The 24,626-nt window shown below is 52.8% G+C and overlaps 8 protein-coding genes across 12 annotated transcripts; all 8 read right to left on the bottom strand.

The window, feature by feature from the left end:
- Nucleotides 1–56: 56 nt before the first annotated feature.
- ABB37_03503 (hypothetical protein) lies at nucleotides 57–1,909 on the bottom strand (the record flags this gene model as incomplete). 2 transcript variants are annotated; one of them, XM_015800867.1, is made up of 1 exon in its annotated part: nucleotides 57–1,909. In XM_015800867.1, the coding sequence occupies exon 1, from the start codon at nucleotides 1,683–1,685 to the stop codon at nucleotides 57–59; it is 1,629 nt and encodes a 542-aa protein (XP_015660874.1). In that variant the 5' UTR covers nucleotides 1,686–1,909. The 2 variants fall into 2 exon arrangements, with proteins under 2 accessions (XP_015660874.1, XP_015660875.1); XM_015800868.1 differs by having other exon boundaries at nucleotides 57–1,892.
- A 1,623-nt stretch (nucleotides 1,910–3,532) lies between these two features.
- On the bottom strand, nucleotides 3,533–4,841 carry ABB37_03502 (hypothetical protein; the record flags this gene model as incomplete). The annotated part of the gene is made up of 1 exon (XM_015800866.1): nucleotides 3,533–4,841. Exon 1 carries the CDS (start codon nucleotides 4,544–4,546, stop codon nucleotides 3,533–3,535), a length of 1,014 nt encoding a protein of 337 aa, XP_015660873.1. The 5' UTR covers nucleotides 4,547–4,841.
- A 7,020-nt stretch (nucleotides 4,842–11,861) lies between these two features.
- Nucleotides 11,862–13,498, bottom strand: ABB37_03501 (hypothetical protein; the record flags this gene model as incomplete). The annotated part of the gene is made up of 1 exon (XM_015800865.1): nucleotides 11,862–13,498. Exon 1 carries the CDS (start codon nucleotides 13,368–13,370, stop codon nucleotides 11,862–11,864), a length of 1,509 nt encoding a protein of 502 aa, XP_015660872.1. The 5' UTR covers nucleotides 13,371–13,498.
- A 2,040-nt stretch (nucleotides 13,499–15,538) lies between these two features.
- Nucleotides 15,539–16,603, bottom strand: ABB37_03500 (aldose 1-epimerase-like protein; the record flags this gene model as incomplete). 2 transcript variants are annotated; one of them, XM_015800863.1, is made up of 1 exon in its annotated part: nucleotides 15,539–16,603. In XM_015800863.1, the coding sequence occupies exon 1, from the start codon at nucleotides 16,442–16,444 to the stop codon at nucleotides 15,539–15,541; it is 906 nt and encodes a 301-aa protein (XP_015660870.1). In that variant the 5' UTR covers nucleotides 16,445–16,603. The 2 variants fall into 2 exon arrangements, with proteins under 2 accessions (XP_015660870.1, XP_015660871.1); XM_015800864.1 differs by having other exon boundaries at nucleotides 15,539–16,594.
- Nucleotides 16,604–17,062: 459 nt separating this feature from the next.
- Nucleotides 17,063–17,614, bottom strand: ABB37_03499 (hypothetical protein; the record flags this gene model as incomplete). Its single annotated transcript, XM_015800862.1, has 1 exon — nucleotides 17,063–17,614. Exon 1 carries the CDS (start codon nucleotides 17,519–17,521, stop codon nucleotides 17,063–17,065), a length of 459 nt encoding a protein of 152 aa, XP_015660869.1. The 5' UTR covers nucleotides 17,522–17,614.
- A 466-nt stretch (nucleotides 17,615–18,080) lies between these two features.
- Nucleotides 18,081–18,683, bottom strand: ABB37_03498 (hypothetical protein; the record flags this gene model as incomplete). Its single annotated transcript, XM_015800861.1, has 1 exon — nucleotides 18,081–18,683. Exon 1 carries the CDS (start codon nucleotides 18,642–18,644, stop codon nucleotides 18,081–18,083), a length of 564 nt encoding a protein of 187 aa, XP_015660868.1. The 5' UTR covers nucleotides 18,645–18,683.
- Nucleotides 18,684–19,100: 417 nt separating this feature from the next.
- ABB37_03497 (ATPase-like protein) lies at nucleotides 19,101–20,714 on the bottom strand (the record flags this gene model as incomplete). Its single annotated transcript, XM_015800860.1, has 1 exon — nucleotides 19,101–20,714. The coding sequence occupies exon 1, from the start codon at nucleotides 20,652–20,654 to the stop codon at nucleotides 19,101–19,103; it is 1,554 nt and encodes a 517-aa protein (XP_015660867.1). The 5' UTR covers nucleotides 20,655–20,714.
- Nucleotides 20,715–21,076: 362 nt separating this feature from the next.
- On the bottom strand, nucleotides 21,077–23,677 carry ABB37_03496 (hypothetical protein; the record flags this gene model as incomplete). 3 transcript variants are annotated; one of them, XM_015800857.1, is made up of 1 exon in its annotated part: nucleotides 21,077–23,677. In XM_015800857.1, exon 1 carries the CDS (start codon nucleotides 23,501–23,503, stop codon nucleotides 21,077–21,079), a length of 2,427 nt encoding a protein of 808 aa, XP_015660864.1. In that variant the 5' UTR covers nucleotides 23,504–23,677. The 3 variants fall into 3 exon arrangements, with proteins under 3 accessions (XP_015660864.1, XP_015660865.1, XP_015660866.1); XM_015800858.1 differs by having other exon boundaries at nucleotides 21,077–23,650; XM_015800859.1 differs by having other exon boundaries at nucleotides 21,077–23,642.
- Nucleotides 23,678–24,626: the final 949 nt, after the last annotated feature.

Here is a 24,626-nt window from a genome sequence, read left to right as displayed (position 1 = left end):
AGCGACGAGCGGCAAGGAAAAACTCGACAACGCACACAGCAGGACAAAACTGCTCGTTAGTTTTTCTCTTCAGACGGCAAACAGCGACGACCGGCGCCGTAGATGGTGCGCTCCACCGCGCTCGCGTCCATACCACCCTCCTTCTCCGTCCTCGCCAGCTCCGCCAGCTCCGCGGCGTCCACCGTCAGCAGCGGGTTCACCGTCTTCTCCATCGCTAGGGACGTCGGGACGGTGCAGGACGGAAGGCGAAAAGCGGGCCGCTGCTTGCTGTCATCTTGCCCGATAAGGGACGCATCCTTCAGGCCGTCCGATTGCTCGCGTAGCACCTTCACCCCACGCAGGGCCTCCGCTGCCATTTGGATGTAGCGTATTCCTCGCTCGTCCGCCGCCGCGCCGCGGCCCTGCACAGCACGCGTCATGAGCTTCACCACCTCCTCGAGCAGCCGCTCCGTGTACTCGTGGCCAACATACAGCAACACATCCTCGTCGGCGACCTCCTGCCCCGTAGCGGGCTGCGTGCGGATGCGGCTGTCCACTAAAAACGTTTCTCGTGCTTTGATAATCTGCGTGACAGAGACCGTCTCGAACGGTGCGCCGCAACCCCCGCTGAAGAGACTGTCCCCTGTGAACACGGCAATGCGGGCGGGACTGGGGTTGACAGCCCCCGCCTCCACCTCCGTGGTGCCTACAACGAAGACGAGAGACCCGCTCGTGTGGCCCGGGGCAGCCATCGCACGCACCGACACGCCGCCGCCGGCCACCGTGAAGACGGGCGACGCATCGTTCACAAATTCGGTGCAGGCGAGCGGGCGGTCGACGTCAGAGCCGATGATGCGCAGGTGTGGGTCCAGCAGCGGCGTCGTCTCCATCTCCGGCGGTATCGGTGCCGGTCCTGCCGCTTCCGCTTCCGCTGCTGCCGCTGCTGCCTTCGCCCTCGCAGCACGCGAGCGGGAGGGAGCCGGTGGTGGCGGCGGCCCCGTTTTGGCGTACTGGGTGAGCAGCTCATTGCCGCCGGCGTGGTCCCAGTGCTTGTGGGTGGTGAGGACGTCGGTGAGCTGCAGCGGCACCCGCAGCAGCCCGCGCAGCGACCGCAGAAAGCGCAGCACCATCTCCGGGTCTGCGGGGTCTACCACCGCTACCTTCTGCGTCTGCATCGAGATAATAAAATAGGCGTAGTTGTCGGAGAACATGGGTACCGGCACGACCACGACGCCACGCCCCGCCGTCCCGCTCCACAGCGCGGCGTCCACCACGCCACCGCCGCGGGCGTAAAACTTCTGCAGAAACGGGAGTGCGTTCTTTCCGCCAACGGGGGGCACCTTCAGGCGCAGGGGGCTGCCCGCGTCGAGGCAGCGAATGCCATTGCGGTAGTCGGAGTGGGGGAAGGCGACGGGCTGATGCAGGACGCCACTTAGAAAGCGATAGCCGACGCCGTAGCTGCAGTATAGCTTGTACAGGAGAGGGAAGATATTGCTGCGGAAAACGAAGGCGGGGAAGAAGGGGTTGCGCGGCAGCCCCCCCGAGACGTACACGAAGAAGAGAAGGCCGCAGTAGGTGAGAGTGGAGAGGGGGAACGCGTAGGCGGTGCCGTTCTCCGTCTGGGCGACGGTAGGGTGGTTGGCCAGGTAGGCGTAGACTACCGAGGCCCCCACCACGGTAGGCCCAGCGAGACCCAGCAACCTCATCGCGATGGCGAACTAAAAAGGGAGAGAGAAAATATTACCGGTGGGAAGAAACAAAAAATAGCAAGTTGGGGCACACTATGTGTCCCCGTCTGTGACGTATCTAGTTATGTATGCAGAGTAAGCTCTGTGCACCTCAGTAAGCCGCTGGCGGAAGCGATCGCGTAGTGAAGGAATGTGCGTATTTGTCTGTACATCCACCACAAAACTTTTTTCATGAGAGGACTGTTTCAAGACGTGCGTCCGCACACGGGAGCGGATGCCCGAGATGAGAAAGAGAGGCAAAGGGAAGAGTGTCAGATAGCGCTGAGGTGAAATGGAACTCGTCGACTTCATCGCATTCTCCATAAGAAAACAAAAAAAGCTCCACAACAAATTGCCCAGTCAAAAGCGTCATTGTAGTGAGCGAGTTTTAGAATCTCCGTTTTTGGTGTCTTCAATCGGAAGAAACATGTGCCTGAAAGAAAAAAGCTGCACTTTCCTTTGTCTTCAAGAACAATAAACAGTGCAAGCACAGGCTGCACCGATGGAAAGGTCGCGGTGCCACCCCGCTTCGACGGCTGCCGGTTCTCTTCGCCTTTTCACTTCACTGCGATCGCTGCGTTGGAGACACGTGCGCACCAACATATGTTTATAAACACAACTCGCAAGCGTCAAAAAAAAGGAAAAAGGGGTATAATCTAAGGAAGAACCACAAACTGGGAAGCAGAAGAAGAAAAGAACATATATGGAGGATGGAGAAATATGATGAAAGGAGAAGAGGAGGGAGGGAGGGAAAGGCGCACCATATATATGTATATTTTGGATCTGAAGAGAATTAAAAAAAGAAAGAAAGAAAAAAAGGTCTTTCGCTGCGTGGGCAACGTGGGAAAAGAAGTGTGTGCGTAGTGCTCTTCCTTACACGTTATTTATCAAAGAGGGAATGCAGTTATCATACGCTTATTAACGAGTCAAGGTGCACTCAGGCACAACCTGTAAGAAACGGGGAAAAGCGTCGTTTCACGTGAGGGTGGAAGCGAACTTCGACGTGACTTCATTTCTGATGTCGGAAGAAAAAGGAGAGATAATCCTGCCTACTTCCTTTCACGCGTTCGCAACCGACAAAAGCAAAACAAAAAGCGTTAGCGCTGAACACCATTAAAAAGGGAGGGGAAGAGAGAAGGCGCCGCCAGGTATAAAGGCTTTCGTTGGTGTTTTACTGTCAAAAACGGAAAGGGAAAAAAAGTCGTAAACCACTCCAACTAGCGAGCGGTTTAGAAGAAGTTTGTGGTACAAGTGTGTGCGAGGAGTGCTACGCAAAGTCCACATGACACTCTGGAAACAACAATAACGGAAAACAAAACAGGAAAACTGCACCGCACGAATAGAAAGAGTAGAAAAAAAAAAGAGGGAGACATCAGGTGAGGGCGAATGTATAGAGAAATCCCTGCCATCAGCAAAAACAAAATAAATAAATAAGCGCGACACAGAAAAAATTCTGTAGATGCACAGCCGCGAAACAAGACCATTCCACTAACCAACAAACCGGAAAAACACACACACGAAATTCGACAGCACCCAAAGGTCAAGAGCCTATTTACACAGCGGCGCACTCAACCTACTCAGCACCGCTTTGTTTACATCAAACAATGGCAATTGACATGTGTGTGTGTGTGCGAGAGACAAACGGGGAAAAGAACACACACAGACAGACAGCCGAAAGTCGGTAATGCATGTGGTAGGGGGGGGGGGCGGTTGATGCTACGTAGAGGTGACAACGCACAGGGTTCCTTTCGGGCTACATCAACAACAACAAACAGAGGGGTTACAGAAAGAATGAGGAGAGAGAGAAAAAAGAAAATGAACACCACCTACATGTTGATCTCCTGAAAAGGGGCGAGAATGTTACCGGTGCCGTGCATGGGCGAAAAGAGCGCCCGCTGCTTCTCCAATTCCGCAGGAGACGCGCTCGGAATGTAGCGCCGCTCTTGCCCAGTCGCTACAGCTGCCTTCGCCGCTGCGGCCGACGCAGCACGGACAGATGCGTAAAGAGAAGTGCGACTGCTTCCGCTGTCACGCCGCTGAGGCACTGGCGTGGGCGAGGCGTGTGTCGACGGTCCCTGACAGCGGGTAGCCGGGGCGGCTCCAGTCAGCTCCGCTGGCACGGCACAGATGATGCTGGGCGGGTAGTAGCCGAAATTTTCAATAGCGCGTTCAGCTTCGTTCATCGTCGTCACCACCGCATCCAAGAAAAGGGGGAGGTCATCCGGATCGACCACGCGGAACTCGCCGTCGGGGCGCAGGCGAATCATAAAGTCGTTTGTACGCGGCACCACGGCCCACCGCAGCTTCTCACCCGGCGGGAAAATCAGCCGCTCCGGGTCGTTGCGGGCACTCCAGCGCAGCCTCTCAAGAGACGGGATGTCCTGAACGGTGAGCCGAAGCCCTGTGGCGGTACTACGGAGTCGCGGCTGTGGTGGCGAAAGCGCGGTGGCACGAGTTGCCGGTGGTAGTGGTGGTGGTGCTGGGGAGTGCATCGCCGTGCTCTGCCGCAGACCCTCGTACGCGCTGCGGACGCGCTGGAAGTACTCGTAGGCGTTCGACCGTGTCACTCGAATTTCGCTACCGTTTGGGATCAAGTTGTACTGTGTCCCTTGCGCCGTGACAAGGTTGAAGGTGAGGCCTAGGTGGTCAAAGTCCGCCTCTGAGAACTCGTGAAGTAGGTGCCGCTGCTCCAAGTTGCTGATGATGGTGTAGAAATCCTCGTCGTAGTCGCCGGGCTGCAGCACGACGGTGTTCCACTCCTGCGATGCGGCAGGCGGGTAGCGGGCGAGACCGTCCTGCCACGTCAGCGGAGCAACACAGAAAGCTGCACCCCCGCCCATCGCTGCTGTGTATTCGCAAAAAGCGAGAACGAAATAAGGAGGGGATGAAATGTAAGACAATACGAGTACAAAGAAAAGGAGCGGGTGCGCAGCCTCACAGGAAACGCAAGAAAATGATCGACAATGTATTCGGATTATGGGAAAACGAAAAGTCAAGTAAGGCTGCTACGTAGCCACAGAAAAACGTGAGCGGTGTATAGATTTCAAAGAATTTAGGGAAGAAAGAAGTGAGGAAGGTGTGTGTGTGTGTGTGTGAAAGCGTGCTCGTCGTTGTGCTACGAAGACAGCCAACACTTCAGATGAAAGAAATGGAGACAAAAAGAATCGGGATCAGAAGTGAGAAATGAGCGAAGGCAAAGTTCTGCCAATCGCAATGGCCCCTTTCGCGAGTGGAGGTTTCGGGTTGCTCGACATAAAGCAAAGGCGAGCGCAAAGCTACAGCTTTGCCGTTTTTTTTTTCCACGGCCTCATTGCATTTGAGGAGCACCATTGGCTTGACAAGTGAGGGAGGACATGAGTCGCGTCATTCAAAAAACAAAAACAAAAGGACACAGGTCGAGGTGCGGTGAACTGCGCTCATCGACCGCCTGCTGCTGCTGCTGCTGCTGCTGCTGCTCAGCTGTGAAGAAAGCCACCCCTCTGTTTCTCTGCGTTATCAAATTTCGCATTCATCAAAGCCACGTCTGCTATCACAACCTCTCCAAGCAAGAATGAAGGAGAGAAGAGAATAAAAAGAAAAAACCCAAAATAGGTGAAAGGAAAGCAAACAAACAAGCAAGCGATGCATTCGCAACGAGACGGTCGCCACCGCGCTCGACAAGTGAAATTAGAGCGTATACACACATGAAAAAGGAAAAGCGTCCATTGCGAGGTAGAGTGGAAAAACAAAAAAAGCAGTAATAATATTAGTAAAGCGCAACAGAACCGGAGAGAAAGGAGGATGAAAAGGCAGTATTACAACTGGAATAACGCCGTAAACCAAAGAAGCTGAACCACAAAATAATAGTAATAATAGTATTAGCGCAATATTATATTATATATATGCATATATATATAAAGCCGGTATTAAACGGATTGGTAATCAACAGTGAGGGGAGAAAGAAGAGAGTGATGTGCGCTGCAGAAGAAAACAAACAGACAAAGGAAACCACAGAAAAACAAAACACGCCCCAATAGATCTAGAAATGTGAGAGAACAAAGGAAGAAAATGAATGCTCAGACTGGAGGACAGAGAACCCAAATTGCCTCACACAAAGCGGAGAAAGCTATAGACGTAGTTACGTGAAAGCACTCTCTATACACATTTGAAAGAACACGAAGGAAAAGGTTCATAGTAAAGGAAGTAGTACTCCTAATAATAATAAAAAGCTGCGTTCTATATCAAAGAAAAAAGGAAAAAAAAAGGCGGTGCGTGCCTCATTCAAGCACACGCGTGTAGAACCTGTGGTGGGGTACAGCGCAGCATACTATGACCCACAACACCTTCCATGGTCTCGCAGAAAGTAGGAAGACGGGAGATAGTTTTTGCGGTTGCCTCCTTGTGGTTCTTTTCAGCTTGTGGTGGGCGAGAACAAGTTGGATGAAAAATAGCGACCAAGTCAACAGCAACAAGCAAAACCTCTAGTAGCTGAAGGGATGAAGGGAAACATGAAAAGCGCGCAGACGGAGATCAGTAGGTAAGCACCAACTCTCCTGCGCGTCCCTCCCACGCTGCTGAATTCCCTTTATGCTGGAACCGTTCAGGCACACAGATCGAAGTGCAAAACACATACTACGATAAATGAAGCTGAGGAGCACAGGAAAAACATGTGTAAAGATCGAGGGAAAACGGTGAGGGTCGGAAAAACACGTGGAAAAAAAGAAGCTGAGGTGAACACGCGAGACAATGCTCGTTCAATGAAAGCGAAAGAAATACACACACACCCTCAAAAATAAAAAAGAACATTAACACGTGGGTTGAATAAAGCAGACTGTGCAACAGTAACAGCATGTACAAGACACAACATGCAATGCGGCCACCATGCCTTACCTTTGTTATTCTACCGTTTTTCCTCCTTTTCTCTCTCTTGTTAAGCATCTCTGTCATTAAGATCAGAAATAGACACAAGCCAGTACAGAAAAAAGGAATAACAGTTGCGGAGCGCCACAGCGCTAGCACGAAGAAAATTATGCATCAAAAATGCTACCTGGACCCCCTAAAGAGGTGAAACTAAAGAAGGAAAAACAACAACAAGAGCAAACGGGAAAAGAACTGCATCTCATCTATATGTTGATATGCTCAGTCGTGTGAAGGGCACGTGGGCCTTGTCGACAACACATTTGTTTCGCCGGCGTAGACATCACGCTTCAACACGATTACTCTCACACACCCGCACACACACACAGTTAAAGTCATATACGCTCTAGTTACAATAAAACAAGAGCGAACGAATACATCACGTGACACTGAGAGCAAAGAAAAAAAAAAACAGAAAGATACAGAGGAATAGGCGGCGTAGCGGAAACCAACGAAACAAGAGGAAGGAGAATGTCGAGGAGACAGGAGAAGCGCATCATGAAAATAGCACGAAAACAAGAAAACAACAAAAAATATAACGCGTTAACGTTGCATATACGCTAATGTGGAGGTGAAGAAAAAAATCTCTTGATATTTAAGCAGAAACAAACAATTATGATGGATAATACTGCTAATGGGCCTTTGAATAAAACCAGCAAAAATGCAGCGAAAATTATCTTCAGAATTGGTGTCATCGCCTCAGTATAATTAAGGCGCTGCTTTACCCCATTGGCTTCGCCTGCTCCAGCGTCGCCGCGTACCAAAGGAAGCACCGATGATCACACACACAAACGCGAACAAGAAACCGGCAAGCATGATACGAACGATGAACTAAAGTAAAGAGAGCGGAAAGAACGGCTTTCGCTTTTCTCTTCTCCCACGGCCGAGATCAAATAAACTTTAACAACGTCTTCTTCACACACACACACACACACAAACCAAAAGCTGCGCAGAAAGGTTAGAGCGCTACAGCGACCAACGCCACAGAAGAGAGGAGAAAAGGAGAAGAACGAGGCGGCGGACACGCTAAAAAAAAAAGAAGAAAACAGCACTCGAGTCAGCGTGAAGAGAGAAAAAATATAGCGAAACACACACGAAAGAAACACTGTGGTACATCAGAGAATATTCAATAACCTGGGTCATGTGTGCCGAGCGGGTAATACCACAGAGCGACAAAAAAAAAGAAGAAACAACGGTAATATCAACATGAAAATGGCTCTGACTGCATGCGCGCGGAAGATCAAGGAGAAAAGGAATCCTTTTGGCCGTTCGCGGTAGACGAGAGCGACAGACTCCATCGGCTGTGTTTATGCAGTATCTTTTACAAAGTGCACCTTTCTTTTCATAAGCATATAGCTAAACACAGAGCAGCAACGGCGGAAATATATAAATAGCGTAGACAAAGAGATACACAGAGGCAATAAGGGCAGCGCTGGAGTGGACGCGCTCTAATTCAAGAGTACACGACGAAACAAGAGCGCCATCTTCAACGTTATGCCACTCGCAATGAGATCTATTTTTCTGCGCACGCTTTTATATGGAGAAACAACGACACAGGTGAACAGGAATACATACAAACACAAAGATGATTAATAAATGGTCGAGACCAACAACTGCAAAGAAGCACGACCGAGACACAGGACAGCCGCAACTATACGGAAGAGATTGAATGAGAAAAAACGAAACGGAAGAACGGGGGATCGGTTGGTGTCTGACCCTGCCTAGCGCTGAAAACGATAACTAGAACAGGAGAAAGTCGAAAGATGCAAAGGGAGACAGTCAAATTAGAGCTAATGCGTGTGTTTGGAGAAGGGAGGGAGAGAGGGAGGGAGGAGGGCAAAGCAGCGAGCATCTGTGACAAAAGCGTGTTACGTCTTTCAACAGATAATGCTTGTAAAACAAAGAACACAGACAAAAAAGCTTTTGTCTTCGTTCGGCAGATTTGTAGTGCTCCGAGGCGGTTAGGTGAAGTTTATAGTCAGATTTCAATAACCTTCGGAGTGCTTCCGACGTAACAGGGGGTAATTGGAAGAGCAGAAAAATCTTTAGCTACTGAATAGGACACGACCCAAAACACACAAACACACACACACACACACACACAGACACCTGTATCATAAAGGATACGTAGCTTCCAGTCAACAGTATAGCTCGACTCCGTTCGAGGCGTTCATACGCGGCAAAAGAAAAAGATAAAGATAAAAGGAATTAAAGCACTTAACGTTTCTTATTGTTTGAGGGCTGATGCCAGCCGAGGAGAGAAAAATAAGAGGAGAACATTTTGGTGTGTGTGTGAGCAAAGGCGAGCCGACGGGTCTTGCAGCCATCACTTGCAAACGCCAAACGCGTCCACACCCACGCAACTACCCGTCGGACACACCCGAGAAGAAATTAAAGCAGACTCTGTAGGCGTACAACTAAACACTTCGAGCCTGCATGCAACAAAACCTACCAACGGATTACGACGACGACAGGTGACGGAGTGTGGAGGTGCATTTTACTTTCCGATTCGGTACCTCGTGCACACCAAATCAAAGAAGGAGGACGAAAGCAAGCGGGTGCTCGAACAGGCAACAAAGAAGAATGATCCACACAGTAGTCTGCTGAAGAAAAAGTGAAAGAGAAAAGAAACCTAGTCGACTGCTCTCTACCCAGGAGGGAGGGAAATAAGAAACGAGAAGGAGGAAACGCAAGTAATGTGCAAGTAGATATCATTACATCCCGTGTATCGTTTTCTTTTCGCCTTAAGGGTTGACATCCTTTGTGCACTGCTTTAATGATTAAGGGACTATACGAAAGGAAGTTTCTTGCAGACTCAGGTAGTCTGCATTCCCACCTCGTGGGGTGGAAAGGGGACAGGACGGCGGGAAACCCCCAAAACAGCCTTTCATGAAGAGAGATCGAAGAGAGGGGAGAGAAGAGAAGAGAAGAGAAAGGAAAAGCACACATCATCGAGCTTTCGATTCACCTCCTGGCATTCTTTTTTTTTTTATCGCAAACTTTCAGGCAAGAAAAACAAAGAAAGCGAGAGAGTACATAGGCTCGCCTACTTGTGTGCCGGTGCTGTACAAAGAAAACCCATGCGCGAGCAGCGAATCCGACCAACCGCAAACTCTTGTTTCGCAGAGGTCGCAATTACGGATGACTTTGAAGATGAGGGCAAAACGACGACTACAAAAAAGATCTCACACACCGTCGTAACCCCAACAAGAACAACAAAAGAAATCTGAAGGCACAATTCGCCATTCAGCAAGAGAAGAGAAAAAAGAGAAGGACAAGCAGCAGCAGAAACGCTGCGGTAGAGAAGCTGTATTGTGGAACGCCTGGGGAACGAGCAAGTAGCTCAACGCGTTTCACAACCAATATAAAGGCACGCCTCCTCCACACCAACTTCATTTTATAGCAGCGAGGCGCATGCGTGTGTACGCGTACGTGTCCATTTTGGTCGACCAGCGTGCGAACTCACGAGGCTAAGAGATAAAAAGAGAACGTATTCATACACATTAAGAAAGCTCATCGTGGGTTCGCAGTGTGTCAGCGAGGCTGCCATACACACACGAGCACAAGGATCACGCGCAAAGGAGAGTGCATCTGCAAGATGCTCCCAGGGTTTCTGCGTGACTCACGGCGTACCACCGCCACGTGGTGGACCCACGTCCTTGTTCACGACAGAGACAGAGAGAGAGGGGCACAACATGAAAAAAGGATGAGAGAAAAACCACTACCAACAATCCGGTGAGAGAAACCAAAAAGAAGAAGACGCTGATATACGCGGAGAGATCATGAAAAACAAAACAAAACGAAATGCCATGAAAAGCGACCACAACATGAGCAGTAGTAGTATAGAAAGTTAAAAAACACCAATCATTTGTGGATATCCGTGTATGCATGTGTATGTGTGTGTGGGTGTGTGGGTGTGGGTGTGGGTGTATGAAAATGTGCGACGACGATAGTCACAGTATATGGAAAAAAAAGTGAAGTGGCATCGTGCAAACCATTGTGATGGACAAGACAGAAAAACAGAAACAGGGAATGCGGATCAATTGTATTTACACTTCAACAAACAAACAACAACAAAAAAACGGACCAAACAGGAAAGAGCGGTGATGGTGGCACACGTGGAATGTGTAGAGACACCTGCAAGTCTAAAGGCGAAAAAGTGTTGTCGCACAAAGCACAAGGCAAAGAGTAGCCTGCCGTGCGTGTGTGTCTGTCGCTCTCTCGCGTTGTCTGTCGATGTGGTTGATGCGCGCCCTGCCTGCGGCTCTCAAGAGCTTCCCTTTTTCATTCGTTGTGTGAGAAGGAGGTGTGCGTGTTGTGGACGAGGGAGATACACAACGGCAAAACAAAAGAAAAGGGGAACAGGGAAAGAAAATTCTATTGGAGATTTGAAAAAAAAAATAGCAATAAAAAGAAAACAAGAAAAGTGAGTACTGTCTAAGAAGGGCCGGAGGGGAGCGAGGAGAGACGTCACGAAAGCCGGCGATGAGGCGACGCACACGCGCAAAAACAAGCCTTTCCACACCAAGGCGGAGGAGAATCTCGGCCGGCGCGAAACGGGGAAGAAGAGAGAGAGGGAGGTGACGAAGGAGGCGAAGGCGTTGTATTAATGATTGAACGATTGAGGTGGGGCCAGAAGACCCCCTGTGTTGTGCGTGGGGAATAACATGTTCAGGTCTGCCTCGGTTGGAGGGGGAGGGACGGGACGCGGCTGGTGCGGCGTGTAGAACGTGGGTGTCGCGGTGTTGGGCACCACATCGACCACGGCGGCGGCGGCCAGCTCTGCCGTACCGAGGTCGTAGCTGTCGCCGTCAGAGGGCTGCCTGCTGCACCTGCGCGCGTCCAGAATGGCGAGCCGGATCGTCTGCAGTCGACGGTGCAGTAGCGCGAGGTAGTTCGTGAGCTGACCGGGCAGAATTTCGCCTCGCGGCCCACTCATCACACGTTGCGGATCGTCGGCGTTGCGCAGAAAGTTGGTGTCCCACTTCAGGCTCGTTTGCAGCACCACCTCCTCCGGCGGCAGGCCGGATCGCGCCAACAGGTCCGTCGTGACCTCGTAGGTCCAGATCTCTAACACGCTCCTGTCTGTCCAGAAGCTTTCCGCGTCCGCGTCGCCCTTGTCGTTGTCCTCCACCGGCAGCACCACGTCGCCAAGCCCGCCTGCGCCGTCCGCCTCCACCCGTCGCTTCTCCTCCTCGAGGCGGAGCATAAATTCCCCAAAGTTGCGCAGACCAACGCGGATCTCGCGTCCGTTGGGGATTAAGTTGTACACGCCCTCCGCGCACGGGATGCAGAAACGAAGGCTTTGCCCGCCGACGTCGGCCGCGGTGAGGCGGTTCTCGTGGTATAGCACGCGCAGCCCCAGCATGGAGCGCACCACGGCCGAGTCCACGTCAGACCGCCGCAGCCGCGTCTCGTTCCACGCCACCGACTCTCCTGCGCTGGTGGAGTCGGGGTCCGTCGCCATCGCCGCGGTGCGGGTGCGGCGGCCGTCCTCACCGTTCCCCCCGGCGGCGGCGGCAGCATGGGAAGGGACGATCGCCGTGTCCCGGCCTCCCCTGGCGAAACCCCCGCCGCCGCCAACGCGCTGCTCGTTGTCGCCATCGTCGTCGTGGAGGCGATTCCGTTGATGTAGCGGTGCACCTCGTCTTGCTGCTGCACCGCCGCCTCGAAAAACTGCGCCACGTTGTACTTGGTCACCGGGATAAAGGCCCCGTTGGCTTCGAGGTCGATGTATTTTCCCCCTCCAAATTCTAAACGAAAAGAAACGTCCTGTGTCAGTGTTGGGTTTCGCCGCAGCTGCAGGATGTAGTCCCAGAAGCTGAGCTCAGCTGCTGTCATGTTCTGACACGTCTCGCGACGTAACCCAATGCTTTCTAATTCTGCAAATTCATTAAATGAGTGTGTCACGCGCGATGCGGTCGTCTGTTGTCGCTGCTGTTGCTGCGGTGGAAGCGGCGAAAGCCTCGTCGCGACGTCGCATTCCGGTGACGTCGCTGCGGAAGGCGGGTGCAACGGTTGCGGCGGGGCCGCCGTGCTAGTCAAGCGGAATGCGTTGAGCGCTGCGCCGGTTTTGAGCAAGTTGTTGAGCTTGTTCACCGTATCACTCGCCAGCTCCACGTAGCGACTCGCCTCGGCAAAAGGCACCGACGTCATGGCGGGCTTTGTCGGGTCTACCGGAAAGAAGCGCCCCGCCAGCGGCACGGCGTAGGTCACGCCAAGCTGGGCCCACTCCTCCTCCGAGCGCACGCACCACGGCGAGTCTGGGTTCAATAAGTGCTCCGAGACAAGCTTAAGCACCGGTAAAAAACTGAGATTCAGCAGGTTTCGGTGTACATTGATGGGCAGGAAGCGGCGCGCCGCGTCGTAGTAGGAGCCGCCGGCGTCTGGATTGCTTCTGTAGCGGTAGTACTGCTTCAACATGATGCCGAAGGTGTCGTAGTTGTTCGGTGTTACGGCGACTTGCGACCCGCTGGGGAAAAGTTCGTCCACTCCGCCGTCCTCTAGCGGGACGCGGAAGTACAACGGACACGTCATCTGCATCGGAAAGCCGCGCCGATTCAGTGCGTCGACTGTGCTCTTGAAGGACCGCACTGTTTCACTGTAATACCACTGTTTCATCTTTGTGGATTCGAGAGTTTCCGACATCAGCTCGAGCACTTCGCGGGAGCTGACAGGACGTTTTTCGTACACGCCGGCGACTAGTCTGTTGAGGAGGTCGTCCAGAACAAAGGACGTCAGGAAGGTCTCATTACGGTTCAGGAACATCTTGAACAACTCTGTCTGGTTCGCGTTTCGTGATTTCGCGCGCGCAGTGCGTCCACATGCAGATATATATGAATTGAGAGAAAGGTGTATGTGCGTTTGTGTGTGACACACACAGGCGTCTTGTACCTTTGGTCGAGTGTGCGTGCGAGTGCGTGCAGACGGCCGTCCACAAAAAAAGTGAAGAAATGGAGTCGAGTAAAGGAGTGTGATGACGAGATGAACGAGAGGAGATGCAATACAGGATGTTTCTCGATCCGGTCTGTTCCACTAAGAACACCTACTTTGGATGCTGGTTTCGCAACACAGAAACGAACAAGAACCTCCAATTTCCTGTTTCAGCTCCGATCTCATGACATCTCCATACAAAGTCCCCTCAAAAAAAAAAAACCCCGCTAAATGCTGAACTGAGAGATACTAACCATATTTTTTCATTTACATGAGAAGTGTTTTGGCGTGTGTAATTCAGTTTACTTTATCCTTTTTGTCGTCAGAGAAACAGAGAGAAAATCGAGGTACCTCCATTTTAGCGGATACATTTCGTTTTTTCTGGGAGTGTTTTTGAATAAATGCGAGCACATTCGCCGGCACAGATAAACCCCATCAGCTTGTATCTGTGCGCGGTCGTTCACCAACAACAGCGAAGCCCTCCTCTTGAATTCCATCCCACCGACGTGAAAGGAAATGCCCCACAACAAGAACGAGAAGGAGAAGGAGAGCAAGGAGAACCGTCAACGCAACACCCACTTCTTTCATATGTAGTTGCGGGGGGCAGACGATTGCATACGCGAAAAAAAAGGGGATGGGGTGGGGTGGGGAAAATAAAAGACGGAGAGATGTGCATGCATTTGATACTACTGGGAAACGTTCGCGTACAAAGAAGAAAACAATAATCATAAGAAACAAGAAACAAATGGTAATAACGCATGATCTCAGAAAACCCAGCGTCAATGAGCTCTGATGACTGCAACCTCCTCTTCTTTTTTTTTGTTGTTGCCGGTGCGAGGTACGTTACACACCACCTAATACGATGTATTACCCAAGAAATAGGAGAAAGAAAACTAGTAGTATTCTCAGAAAATGTGTAAAAACCAACAAAAATAAACCAGCGCAAACATGCGCCAGGAATGAGACCATCAAAGAGGACTTGAACCCAGCCTCCATGAAAACGTGCGGAGGGAAACTAATCAACTTGAACGTTTACGATCCGCTCTCCACAGAGGGCAGTGAACATTTCGATACAACCGCGCCAAATAAAAGAAGAAGAAATGTTTTTGATCAGAATTCTTTCCCTTTTCCCAATCAGGGGTGCTGTGTTTGGGTTTCACATGGAAACCGATGCAATGGGATGAAGAAAGTGTCAAGCCAGCATACCACAGGTGATGCTTCAACAACAACAACCCACAAAGAAGGGCAATAAGAATAGTAGTAGTAGTAGTAGTAGTAGTAGTAGTAATGAGAAAAAAAAGTTCACCTCCAGTGTGTGGAGGAGAAATCCTTTGCGCGAAACGATGTGGTAAACTTATTCATTCGCGTTATCCTTCGGTACTGTATCGCTTTAGCGGCCGGTGCCATGCTGCACCGTGGTCATAATTTTCTTTTCTCTCTCCCTCTCTCCCCTTCGTCTGCTCTCTGCTTTTGCGGGGCAAAGGCGCGAAACAAGGAGGAGGAGGAGGAGGGGAAAAGAATAACACACACACTTGCTGAAGCAAGCGAGTGTATGGCGGGGTGCCCGTCTTACCTCCGTCGTATCAAGAGCAGCTTGCTCATTTGTGGAACATCAGGGATAGAGAAAGGAGGCGTGCTTTTTTGCAGCGAGTGCGGCGTCGATGACGCCCTCGCTGATAGGAATCCAGAGGCCTTGTTAAGAGACGTGTGCGTTACGAGAGAAGAAAAACAAATGAAGCTGTTTTTCAAGTTGAAAGAAGAGGGGATGTCGTGAAAGAAAGCTGTTGGTGGCTCGTGGGCCGCACTGCGGTGTGTGTGTGTGTGTGCGGGTGCGCAGGCACCTCACGCACACACCTTAGTACGCCGTCGACGATCTTGCGTTCGTGTGTCGTGTCTTGTTGTTTGCAAAATGAACTGCACGAGCACCGGTTGCACTACCGAACGTACAGGCTTTCCCACTTTCATTTCTTCTCCATAGACTCCACCAAAGCCTCCACGTCGGTTCACATCTTCGCATCCGCCGGGCTGCCGGGCAGTATAGTGATCACCTGCGTGCCCGTCCAGCTCGAGTTCGGCGGCACCACTACCTGCTTCAGCATGTTGCCGTGCTCAACGCACACAAAGTGCTGGTAGCCGTCCGAGGGCATATCCTTCAGCGCCGCGCACTTCTCCGGGCCAGGGTTCCAGATGCACACATCGGGCAGGTTCGGAGTAGACACCTGAATCGCACGTTTCGCCTCGAGGTCCTGCAGAAGGATGGCGCAGTGCTGGCCGGGGTAGACGCGGTCGTGCTCCTCGCGAATAATCCAGAGCGGCTCCGGCTGATGCACCTTGGCCTTCGGGTCGCCCTTCGACTCATTGTTGTCCACGTAAGGGGAGCGGTTGACGCCGTTGACGACGGTGCGATGCAGCTTCTCCACCGCGAAGTACGTGTGGAAGGCAAACTGGAACGGCGCCTCGCGCTCCTCGCTCGTGTTCGTGACCTTCATCGTCAGCTTCAGCTCCATGTTGCTGAAGTGGATGGTGTAGAGGAGTTTCACGGCGTTCTGCGGGCTATCGGAGAGGGAGCAGCCCTCCGGAAACAGCTCCGCCAGACCAGCGTGCAGGCTGAAGGTGGCGCGGCCGTTCTCGGAGTCCTCGATCTTCCACGGTCGGATGCGGGCGAAGCCGTGCACCGGCAGCATCGGACCGTAGCCGCCGAACTGAGGAAAGATGATCGGCACACCACCGCGGAGGGCCTTGCGGTCCTCGAAGATGGCCTTGGGGCTCAGGTACAGGTGCTCCACCCCATCCGTCGACTTCCAGCTGGAGAGGTGGGCGCCCTGTTCGTACACCGTAATGCTGGAGCCGTCATCGTTGCGCAGCGTGATGCTGTTGCGATTGTTGGAGTCGGGGATAAATGCGGCCATGACTTTGTTTCGGATGTATTTTGAGGGATTGTGAAACAACAACAAAAAAAGAGTAATAAACGAGAACAACTTCAAAAAAAGTAAAAATAATTTGACGATTAAAAGTCGATTTTCGAAAGAGAGATACTCACGGTTGGATTTGGGCTCACTAGAGATGCTGGGGCGATAATGAACAACAACAAGAGCAGGAACAAGAAAGAGAAAAGGTGAAGAGGCAGGCAGAACACGGAAGTCACGGTAAACCACGACTGCGTGCAGAACGCAACGTAGCAGCCGCTTTTTTAAGCAACAAATCGTTGACGCAGGATTGTATTGTCTTTCAAAAGAAAAAACAAAGGTGCGGAACTCGTGGAAACCCTCCACGCCGTTTTTCGAGAAGACGAATGTTGAGAGGCAAGGTGTGCTCTTATTAAATACCTATAATTTTGTGAACACTGGTGTAAGTAACGAGAAACCCAACTGCCAACAAACGCTGGCAGGTGGAGGACAAGACAGCCAATTAACGCCGCGACTAAAAGACAAAAAAGAAGCCTGGCACCGTAGCATTTCAAGAACGTCCACTTCTAAACCACAGACCTTCTGCATGTCGTTATTTGCCCCTCTGCTGTTTCTTTTATTTTAGAAGAAAGGGTACGGTGGTGGGGGACGCCGGTCCATCATCAGCCGTATTTTCTGCTTACACCACGAGTCGTGCTGCTTCTCATGCAACAGATAGTCCTCACGGTAGCGCTTTGCCACGGCTACCGGAAGCGACAGCATCTTCTCGTTGTGCTGCATGATGGCCCCCACATCGACTTTCATGTACTCCGTCACGAACGCTGCGACCTCACCGCCGATGCCAACGAGCAACGCAACGTCCTTCTCCTCTTCCACTCGGGAATACTTGTAGAACTCGACAAGAACACGATGCCGTGCCCAGAAGAGCTTCGATCGGTCGTGGTAGTAGGCGCCGCGGAGTGCTCGCATGAGCTCACGGTAGCAACGCTGCTGCGGCGTCCATAACGCGGGCTGCGCTGCGCCAGTCACCGTCCGCTGTACAGCTTCACCAAGCGCCGCGGAGCTGGTGGCCAGCGACATTTCAAATACGCGGTGTTTCGATGAGTTCAATTAATCAGAAAAAACGAAGCAGCTTCGGAGGAGCTCTTTATTGCTACGCCGACGAAAATCCCTGCGTAGGGTCGAGAGGAGGGGCCGAGAATGCGAGGGAGGTCAAAAAATGAAGTTAAGGAGCCGAATGCTATTGAAGATTGTAGTTCCATTCGTAGATACAAAGCAAGGGGATCAACGTGTCGGTAGTGTGTGCACGGAAACGTAAGTAGTTACCCGTGCATTCGACCTCAACCAGATTCATCCAGATAACCAAGTTACAGTTTTTTGATTATTAAACCGAGATGAATATGGGCATTAGTACGAGCTTGGAGAATACAATTTTAACCGCCATTTAGATCATGTACACAGCTCTTTTTTTTTTTTCACGATGCAACAACTGTGGTATTAAATAGAAACAATAAAAAAGCACAGCTATGGTGCCACCCAGGAATTCGATATTAAAAAGACGCTGTGAGATCGATAGATTAGCAGCGTGCGTCTCGATGCGTGATGGCGAGGCGCATGTTTCCAGGACCATCTTGACCGCCTAAATTTCAAACACGTGTGTGAAGGGCCCTTCGGACTCAAAGCGAAGACCTTGACGGTTGCCAAAGGTGCCGGAGATGACGCGGCCACTGTACTTGATCCATCCCTCGGCCTTCGGCGCGTCGTCCTCGTTGATCGGGGCTCCGTTGGCGTCGACCAGCGCCTCATTGACGCCGCGCGCGACGCGGATGAAGTGGCAGAGGCGGTCGTACAGCGCCGCCCCCACATCCTTCGGCACGAGCTCGTGAAACTGAACGGAGTGACCCTTCTTCACCTTCCCACCGAGAGAGGCCTGCGGCACAATCAGAATGTCCATCTCCGGGCACTCCGCCAGCGACTGCGGACGCGTGATCATCTTCTCCGGTGAGAAGTGCGTGAAAATCTTCGTTTGCAGCAACACGTCGACGGCGCGCTGCAGTTCAGCGTCGCTGATCGTCCCATCTTTTGCGTCGGCGAGGAAGGCGATGTAGAGCATCACCCCACGGCCGGCGCGGACGTACTTCTCGTCGTTGTCCACGAGCAGGTAGCCCTGGTCCATGGCCTGCAGCACCACCCGAATGGTCATGATGAACTAATAATAAGAATGAAAGGCTGATAAAGACCTAATGCGGACAAAACGGTAAAGGAACGAGGTAGAAGGAGTGTTGTCGAGGGTACAGAATAGTTGTGAGGGAACACCAAAAGAGAAGGGAGGGGAAAACAGCCAGCAAGTCCAAATGAAACTGAGTACCCCAAGAACAGGAAAGATAAGAACAGGTCAGGTGACCCTTCCATCCACGCCAGCGCTACTCCACATCGCATTGTGGAGTTTAGTAGCGGGTACGAATGGTTCAACATTCAGACTGTCGTGGAATAGAATGGTTCGAAACAGAACAACAACAATAAACGAATCGTGAAGAGAAAAACACAAACAGTAGCAGAACTCACAAACGAAGAATAGCAGAAAAACCAACACAACGACACACACACACAAAAAGTTGGTTGGGGAAAGAGCACCGTACGACGCCAGTCAACGCACCCTTCACGACTGCACAACGTGGGAGGACCAACTGGAATACCGAGCAGCGTCCGCTGCGGGTGTTGTCGCAACGACACGACGCAACGCCTCTTCAAAGTGCTTTACCTCCACCGATGGAACATCGAATTCACAGGCGCGATCGAGCGATGCATCCGACGTCGTGGATAGAATTTCTGCAAGAGAGGCATCAACAGGGCTCTGCGTACCGTTTGCTGAAGTGCACGCAGACGAAGTAGTGAAGCCGGCATTTGCGGACGTCTCGCTGCCGCTGCTCGCGTCGCCCAGCACTCGCTGCTCTCCGTTTGCTCTGTCGTCGTCGACCTCTTCGCCGCCGCAGTGCACTCGGCACGGCAACGTCGAGGAGAGAGACGTTTCATTCGCAGGCAACAAAGCCCCCCCTCCGCATTTCTCTTCAGATGCTGCCCTGCCATTCTGGACAGCATTCCCATCCGTCGTCTTACACTGGAAAGAAGAACGTCCGGAAAGCCACTCGGTCACAGGTGCCATGACGGCATCGGAGAGCAAGCGGCGCAGGTCCACCAGCGAAAAGCCCTTCGTCTGCTCCGCCACGCGACGCAGCTGGGCATCGGTCACCGTGTTTGCAGCGCCGCGCATCCCATCGCGCAAGAACTGCAGCTTATCCTCCAAGGACGGCAGGCCAACGTGCACAAAACGATCAAAACGGCGCACAATTGCAGCGTCCAGCTCCCACGGAAGATTCGTCGCCGCCAGCACCACCACCGTGGCCGCCACGTTCTGCAAGTGAAGAAGAAACTCTGTTTTGAGTCGGCGCGCGACCTCGCTCTCGCCCTGACCGCCGCGCGCGCCGCAGAGGGCGTCCACCTCGTCAAAGAAGAGGATGCAGCGCGGCCCTGCAGCGGCCGCCTGCGCAAACGCGTGCCGGACCTGCTTCTCGCTCTCGCCGACCCACTTACTCAACAGATCAGCCGCTGACACACTTAAAAACACGGCGTTGAACTCCGTCGCCGTGGCAGCTGCGAGTTGCGTCTTGCCGGTGCCGGGCGGGCCGTACAGCAGCAGACGTCGCCACGGACGCCGCGGACCGGTGAAGAGGGTCGGGTAGCGCAGCGGAAGGGTGGTGGCCTGGCGAAGGGCAAGGATGGCCTCTTGGCAGCCGTAAAAGTTCTTCCACATAGGAGCAGCGTCTGCCTCGGCGTCAGCTGGATGAGTTGGAGCAGCCCTCGGCGTCGGCGCTGCAAGCTGCGCAGCCTCGGAGAAGAGACTTGCATTTGCAGTTTCTCCCGTAGGACGCGTTCCATCATCTGGCGGCGTCTCTGTCTCGCTGAGCGCCGGACACGTGAGCACCTGCTCGACTGCGTTTTCGACCGTCACATAGACGCTGCGGAAGCGATGCAGGTGCTCAAACGAGCGCACGATGGAGAGGGACGGGAGCAGTGATCGCAGCAGCTCGCGAAGCCTGCGCCGTTCGCTTTGGCTCAGCGAGGTGCGTGGCGTTTGTTTAAGGTGCTCGAGTAACACGCTGTTGGCCTGTTGCACGAGAGTGCGCGTTTCTTCGATCTTTTTGGCTTCCATCATGGCCCCAACTGATGGCTGGGAGAAAAAGAGAGAGAGAAGGACAAAGGCGCTGGTGTGTCTGCGGAGTATTACAGAAAAAAGGCGTTGATCACACTCAAGAGGTTGAGGAGAAAGGCAGGAAGCGAAGAGGTGAAACTGCTTTTCAAAGGACAGTGGAAAGACGTCCTGCACTTACCTTCCTTTTTGCGGCCATGTTTTAATAATAGTTGCACCAGAAATGCGGAAATGGGATATTCTGTTTCATTTACAGTCTTAAGGGTGATTCTCGTTTGCACGTTATTTGTAAACGGCGACGCTTAGCAGAAAATACCACCGTGAGGGAAAGCGGGAGCGGAGGAAAAAAAGGAACGGAAATTCTTCACAGCAAAGCAATAAACACGCAAAAAGCACCGACTGCCGACGTGAAAGCAGAGCTCAATCAACTACGTGGACTGCCTTTGCGTAAGCCGCCCGAGCACCGCTTCGAGGCGATCCATCCGCTCGTCGAAGTGCCGCTGAAGACGACTGCCCTCTGCCGCCACCATTGACCTGACCGAAGCCAAGAGCTTCTCGTTATCCACTTGGGCCGTCTTCCCCTCCTCGATGGCATCGGCTTTGCCAGATTTCCACGGTGACAACGAGACCAAAAGAGATGCTTGAATGCGCGTGATCGTTGTCCATGTTGTCTTGACCCTCGTCTGTCCGTACAAGGTCACCTGCCGCCCTTCGCCGGAGCTGTCGTCATCCATCGTGTGCCCGTAACCTGAGAGGAGGAGAAGAGGCGGAGATGCGCCTCGCACTTGTGGGGCCGCACCCCAACCCACCACTTGCTCTGGTGAAAGCAGTTCGTGCGTGCCACGGACGTGGACGGCGCGTGGAAACGAGCCCGTTGCTCTCCTCGACGCGGAGGAGGGGAAGCTATCCACCGACAGTTTCAGCACTCGACGTGCGGTGTGCAGCGTAAGTTCATGTGTCAAAGCAGCCGTCGCGGCGTTCGTACTCCCTGATGGGAACTGCACGAGGGAAGCAGCGGGGTCCAGCTTCCATGATGGCACGTCCTCCTCAGTACGCCGCTGCTCTGCAGCGTCGTCATCTTCCGCCAGCCACCGAAGTGCGGCAGCGCATTCAGCAGTGTCCAGTGACAGCAGCTTGCTGCTCCATCCGGGCCGTGACGTAGCCGTCGGTGGATCCGTTTCTGAGCAACAAGTTGCGTCCTTCTCCTCGCTGCAGGTGTGCACTGGACAATGGATGTGGAGGAGGTACCGTTGCATGGCCACGGTGGAAGGCGCCGGGCTTTGCGCCGTTCCATCGCTGCGCCGCCGGCTGCCGGGTGGCAGGAAGTGCGGGGCACTAATGCGCAGACTGACCATCGCCTCCAGCTGCGTCAGAGAGGTCGTGGAAGCCGCAGCGCATCCAGCAGGAGAAGAAAGCTGCGTGTCGTGCGGCTCTCCGTCGCTTTTCCTCTGTCCGCGAGGAACAGGACTGCCCTGCCACACGGAGTTTAAGGTGCGGTGCTCGGTGGACGGCATGGGAAGGTTCGGCAATTCACGTGGTTCTTTTTGCGGAGCGGGTGCAGAAGGCTCGACTTGAAAGTAGTGGCCATCGAGTCCGCGCAGGGAGGGCAGCGGCGCCGGCGATGACTCGAAGAGTGTAGGAAGCATCGCACCTCCATTTACCGCCACCGTGCTGCTCGGATGGCCGAGGTCAACGGCCGCAGCGCCCACAACCCAGAAGTCGATGGACCTTCCTTGCAAAGGAACACCGTCATGAGCCGTGACAGAAGCTCCGTAGAAGAAGTGCCCAGCGGTCAGGAGAACGTGGTGCACGCACACCGGCGGTGCAACGGAATTCAGCGACCACTTGTACACCTCAATGCTGTTGCTGGCGGCGGAGCCACACAAGCACAGCGCCGCCGGATCACGTGCTGATGGTGCCGGAGCAGCACTGATGTGATTGAAAGGCCCGACTTTCCAAGTGTACTCCCGCAACGACACAGGAGAGCGAGCGGTAGTGTCTGACACGGTCTCGCACACAACCGCGCTGACGTGCTGCGTCTCCGCGACAATGAGAACGGAGGTCTCGACGCTGGGCTGCGGTGGTGTTGATAGCGTGGCGCTGCAGAAATCTGCGATATAACGAAAAACTCTGCGAACGGGGCTTGCTGTCGGAGGATCCACAGCCGCCGCCCACTCCTCTTCATCGGAAGAGACGTCATCCGCGGAGGCGTCGCCTATACGCGTGGAAAGACCCGTCTGCACGAGCAACAGCTGGCGCTGCCGCGTCTTCAGCGCAACGAACCGCACGCCAACCCACGCAAGCTGTTCGACCACCACCGCCTCAGGGGAGAGCACCGCTGCGGGGCTCCCACTTTCCCTTTTCTCTTCCGCTTTTAGAGCAGCCTGTTGCGACGGCGCGAGACGCAAGTCCTCGCATGTCAAGTCCACGGTTTGAATCAACATCATATCCGGTGCGAGAGCCGCAAGATCCTTTGATCGTGTCCCGTAAGAGAGGTTTAAGTTGTATAGACACAGCTGCAGCACAGGCCTATGAACGGCATTTACTGCACGCAGCGTCGGTGCCTTCACATTATTTATTAAGTCCTGCAGCGTAGATTTGTGAAGCGACAGCAAGTCGGCCCCCTCCAAAGCCCCGCCACCTCCAGCACCTCTGCAGCCAGCGGCGGGTGAGCTTCCGTCGCTGTCAGGGTGTGCAGCGACCGCGACGTACGTACTCGACGGAGAACGAGTGGACACCGGCAGCAGCGCCACAACGTTGGGTGCGGTCTCGTGGAGGGAGCGCTCCTCCGTCACGACGGAGAGGCGCGAGAGCGACAGGCTCGTTTTGCCGGATGCCGCCGTCGCTGTCCACATGGTAGCCCGTTATGTTTTTTCTCTTTTCCACACTGCAAACGTGTGGGTGGATGCACCAGCATGAAACACGGCGGCACAGAAACGTCTCCTTATCTCTCGCGCTTTCTTGTTTTTTAAACTCACTTCGTTTCTAACAACTGTGCCGCTTTGACCAGAAGTCGTGGAGAGGAAACTCCAAAAGGAACATCGGTGCAAGAAAGGGGCAAGAGAGGGTGGAGGGTGGAGAAGGACTCATCAGCAACAACAAAAAGGAGTTGACGGTTTCCGAAAAAAAGAAAGACGAACCTAAGTGGGCATTCCGAATCAAGCCCTTCAGAAATGCATTCAAGCCGTTCGGCGTCAACAACTTCGCACGGCACACATTTGAACGTGCAATCAGGAGGCTGTCTTCGCGTCAGTGTGCGATAGACAGGCCAATAAGTAAATGGTAAGGGGTAATAGATGATATATATTTGAGGTCAAGGCGCAACGACTTTTTATCTGTTTTGATAGCTTTCTGACGTTAGACAAGAAGCAGTAAATAGTAGAATTCGCACGTTTCGCTTCATTGGAAAGTGAAGTGTGTGTCACGACGCTTGCCAACAGAATGCACACACACACACCGGAAACAACACACTTCTCTTCTATGAATATATATGTATAACGGAAGAAGTGCGCTTCTTGATCCACCCCGCAGTGGAGTAGAAGAGAAAAAGTTCCGCGGGAGTGTGAGCAGATGGGCGAAGAGAAATCGAAGAAAAGAAAAGAAAAAATACAGCAGAACTGCTGAGGTAGCATAAACTGCGATTACAAAAGAACACACACAAGACAAGGAGGGGTTTGACGTGGGAAGCATCACAATTGGGACACCAACCTCCTCTCGGGGGGAGAAAAGTAGAAATAAGAGGCAGATTTAGGGAACCCACCGATACTCCCTGCGGGGTAAAGAAACATTTCTCTGCAAAGAACGGAAGCGTTGCGGGTTTTGAGAAAAAAAAGAACCTACGCATCTCTCTCGCTCCGCAACTCGAATAAATGCCCAATAAAATAGAAACAAAAAACAAGGAAAGCATGAAAAGAAGTGGGAAACGGTGAACAACGAGGCGTGTACAGACTGAGGATGCGGCATAAACAGAACGTCTCC

This window comes from Leptomonas pyrrhocoris, assembly GCF_001293395.1.
Source record: "Leptomonas pyrrhocoris isolate H10 chromosome Unknown, whole genome shotgun sequence".
Lineage (NCBI taxonomy): Eukaryota > Euglenozoa > Kinetoplastea > Trypanosomatida > Trypanosomatidae > Leptomonas > Leptomonas pyrrhocoris.
Note: the sequence above shows the minus strand (reverse complement) of the source record. Positions and strands in the feature narration are given on the sequence as shown.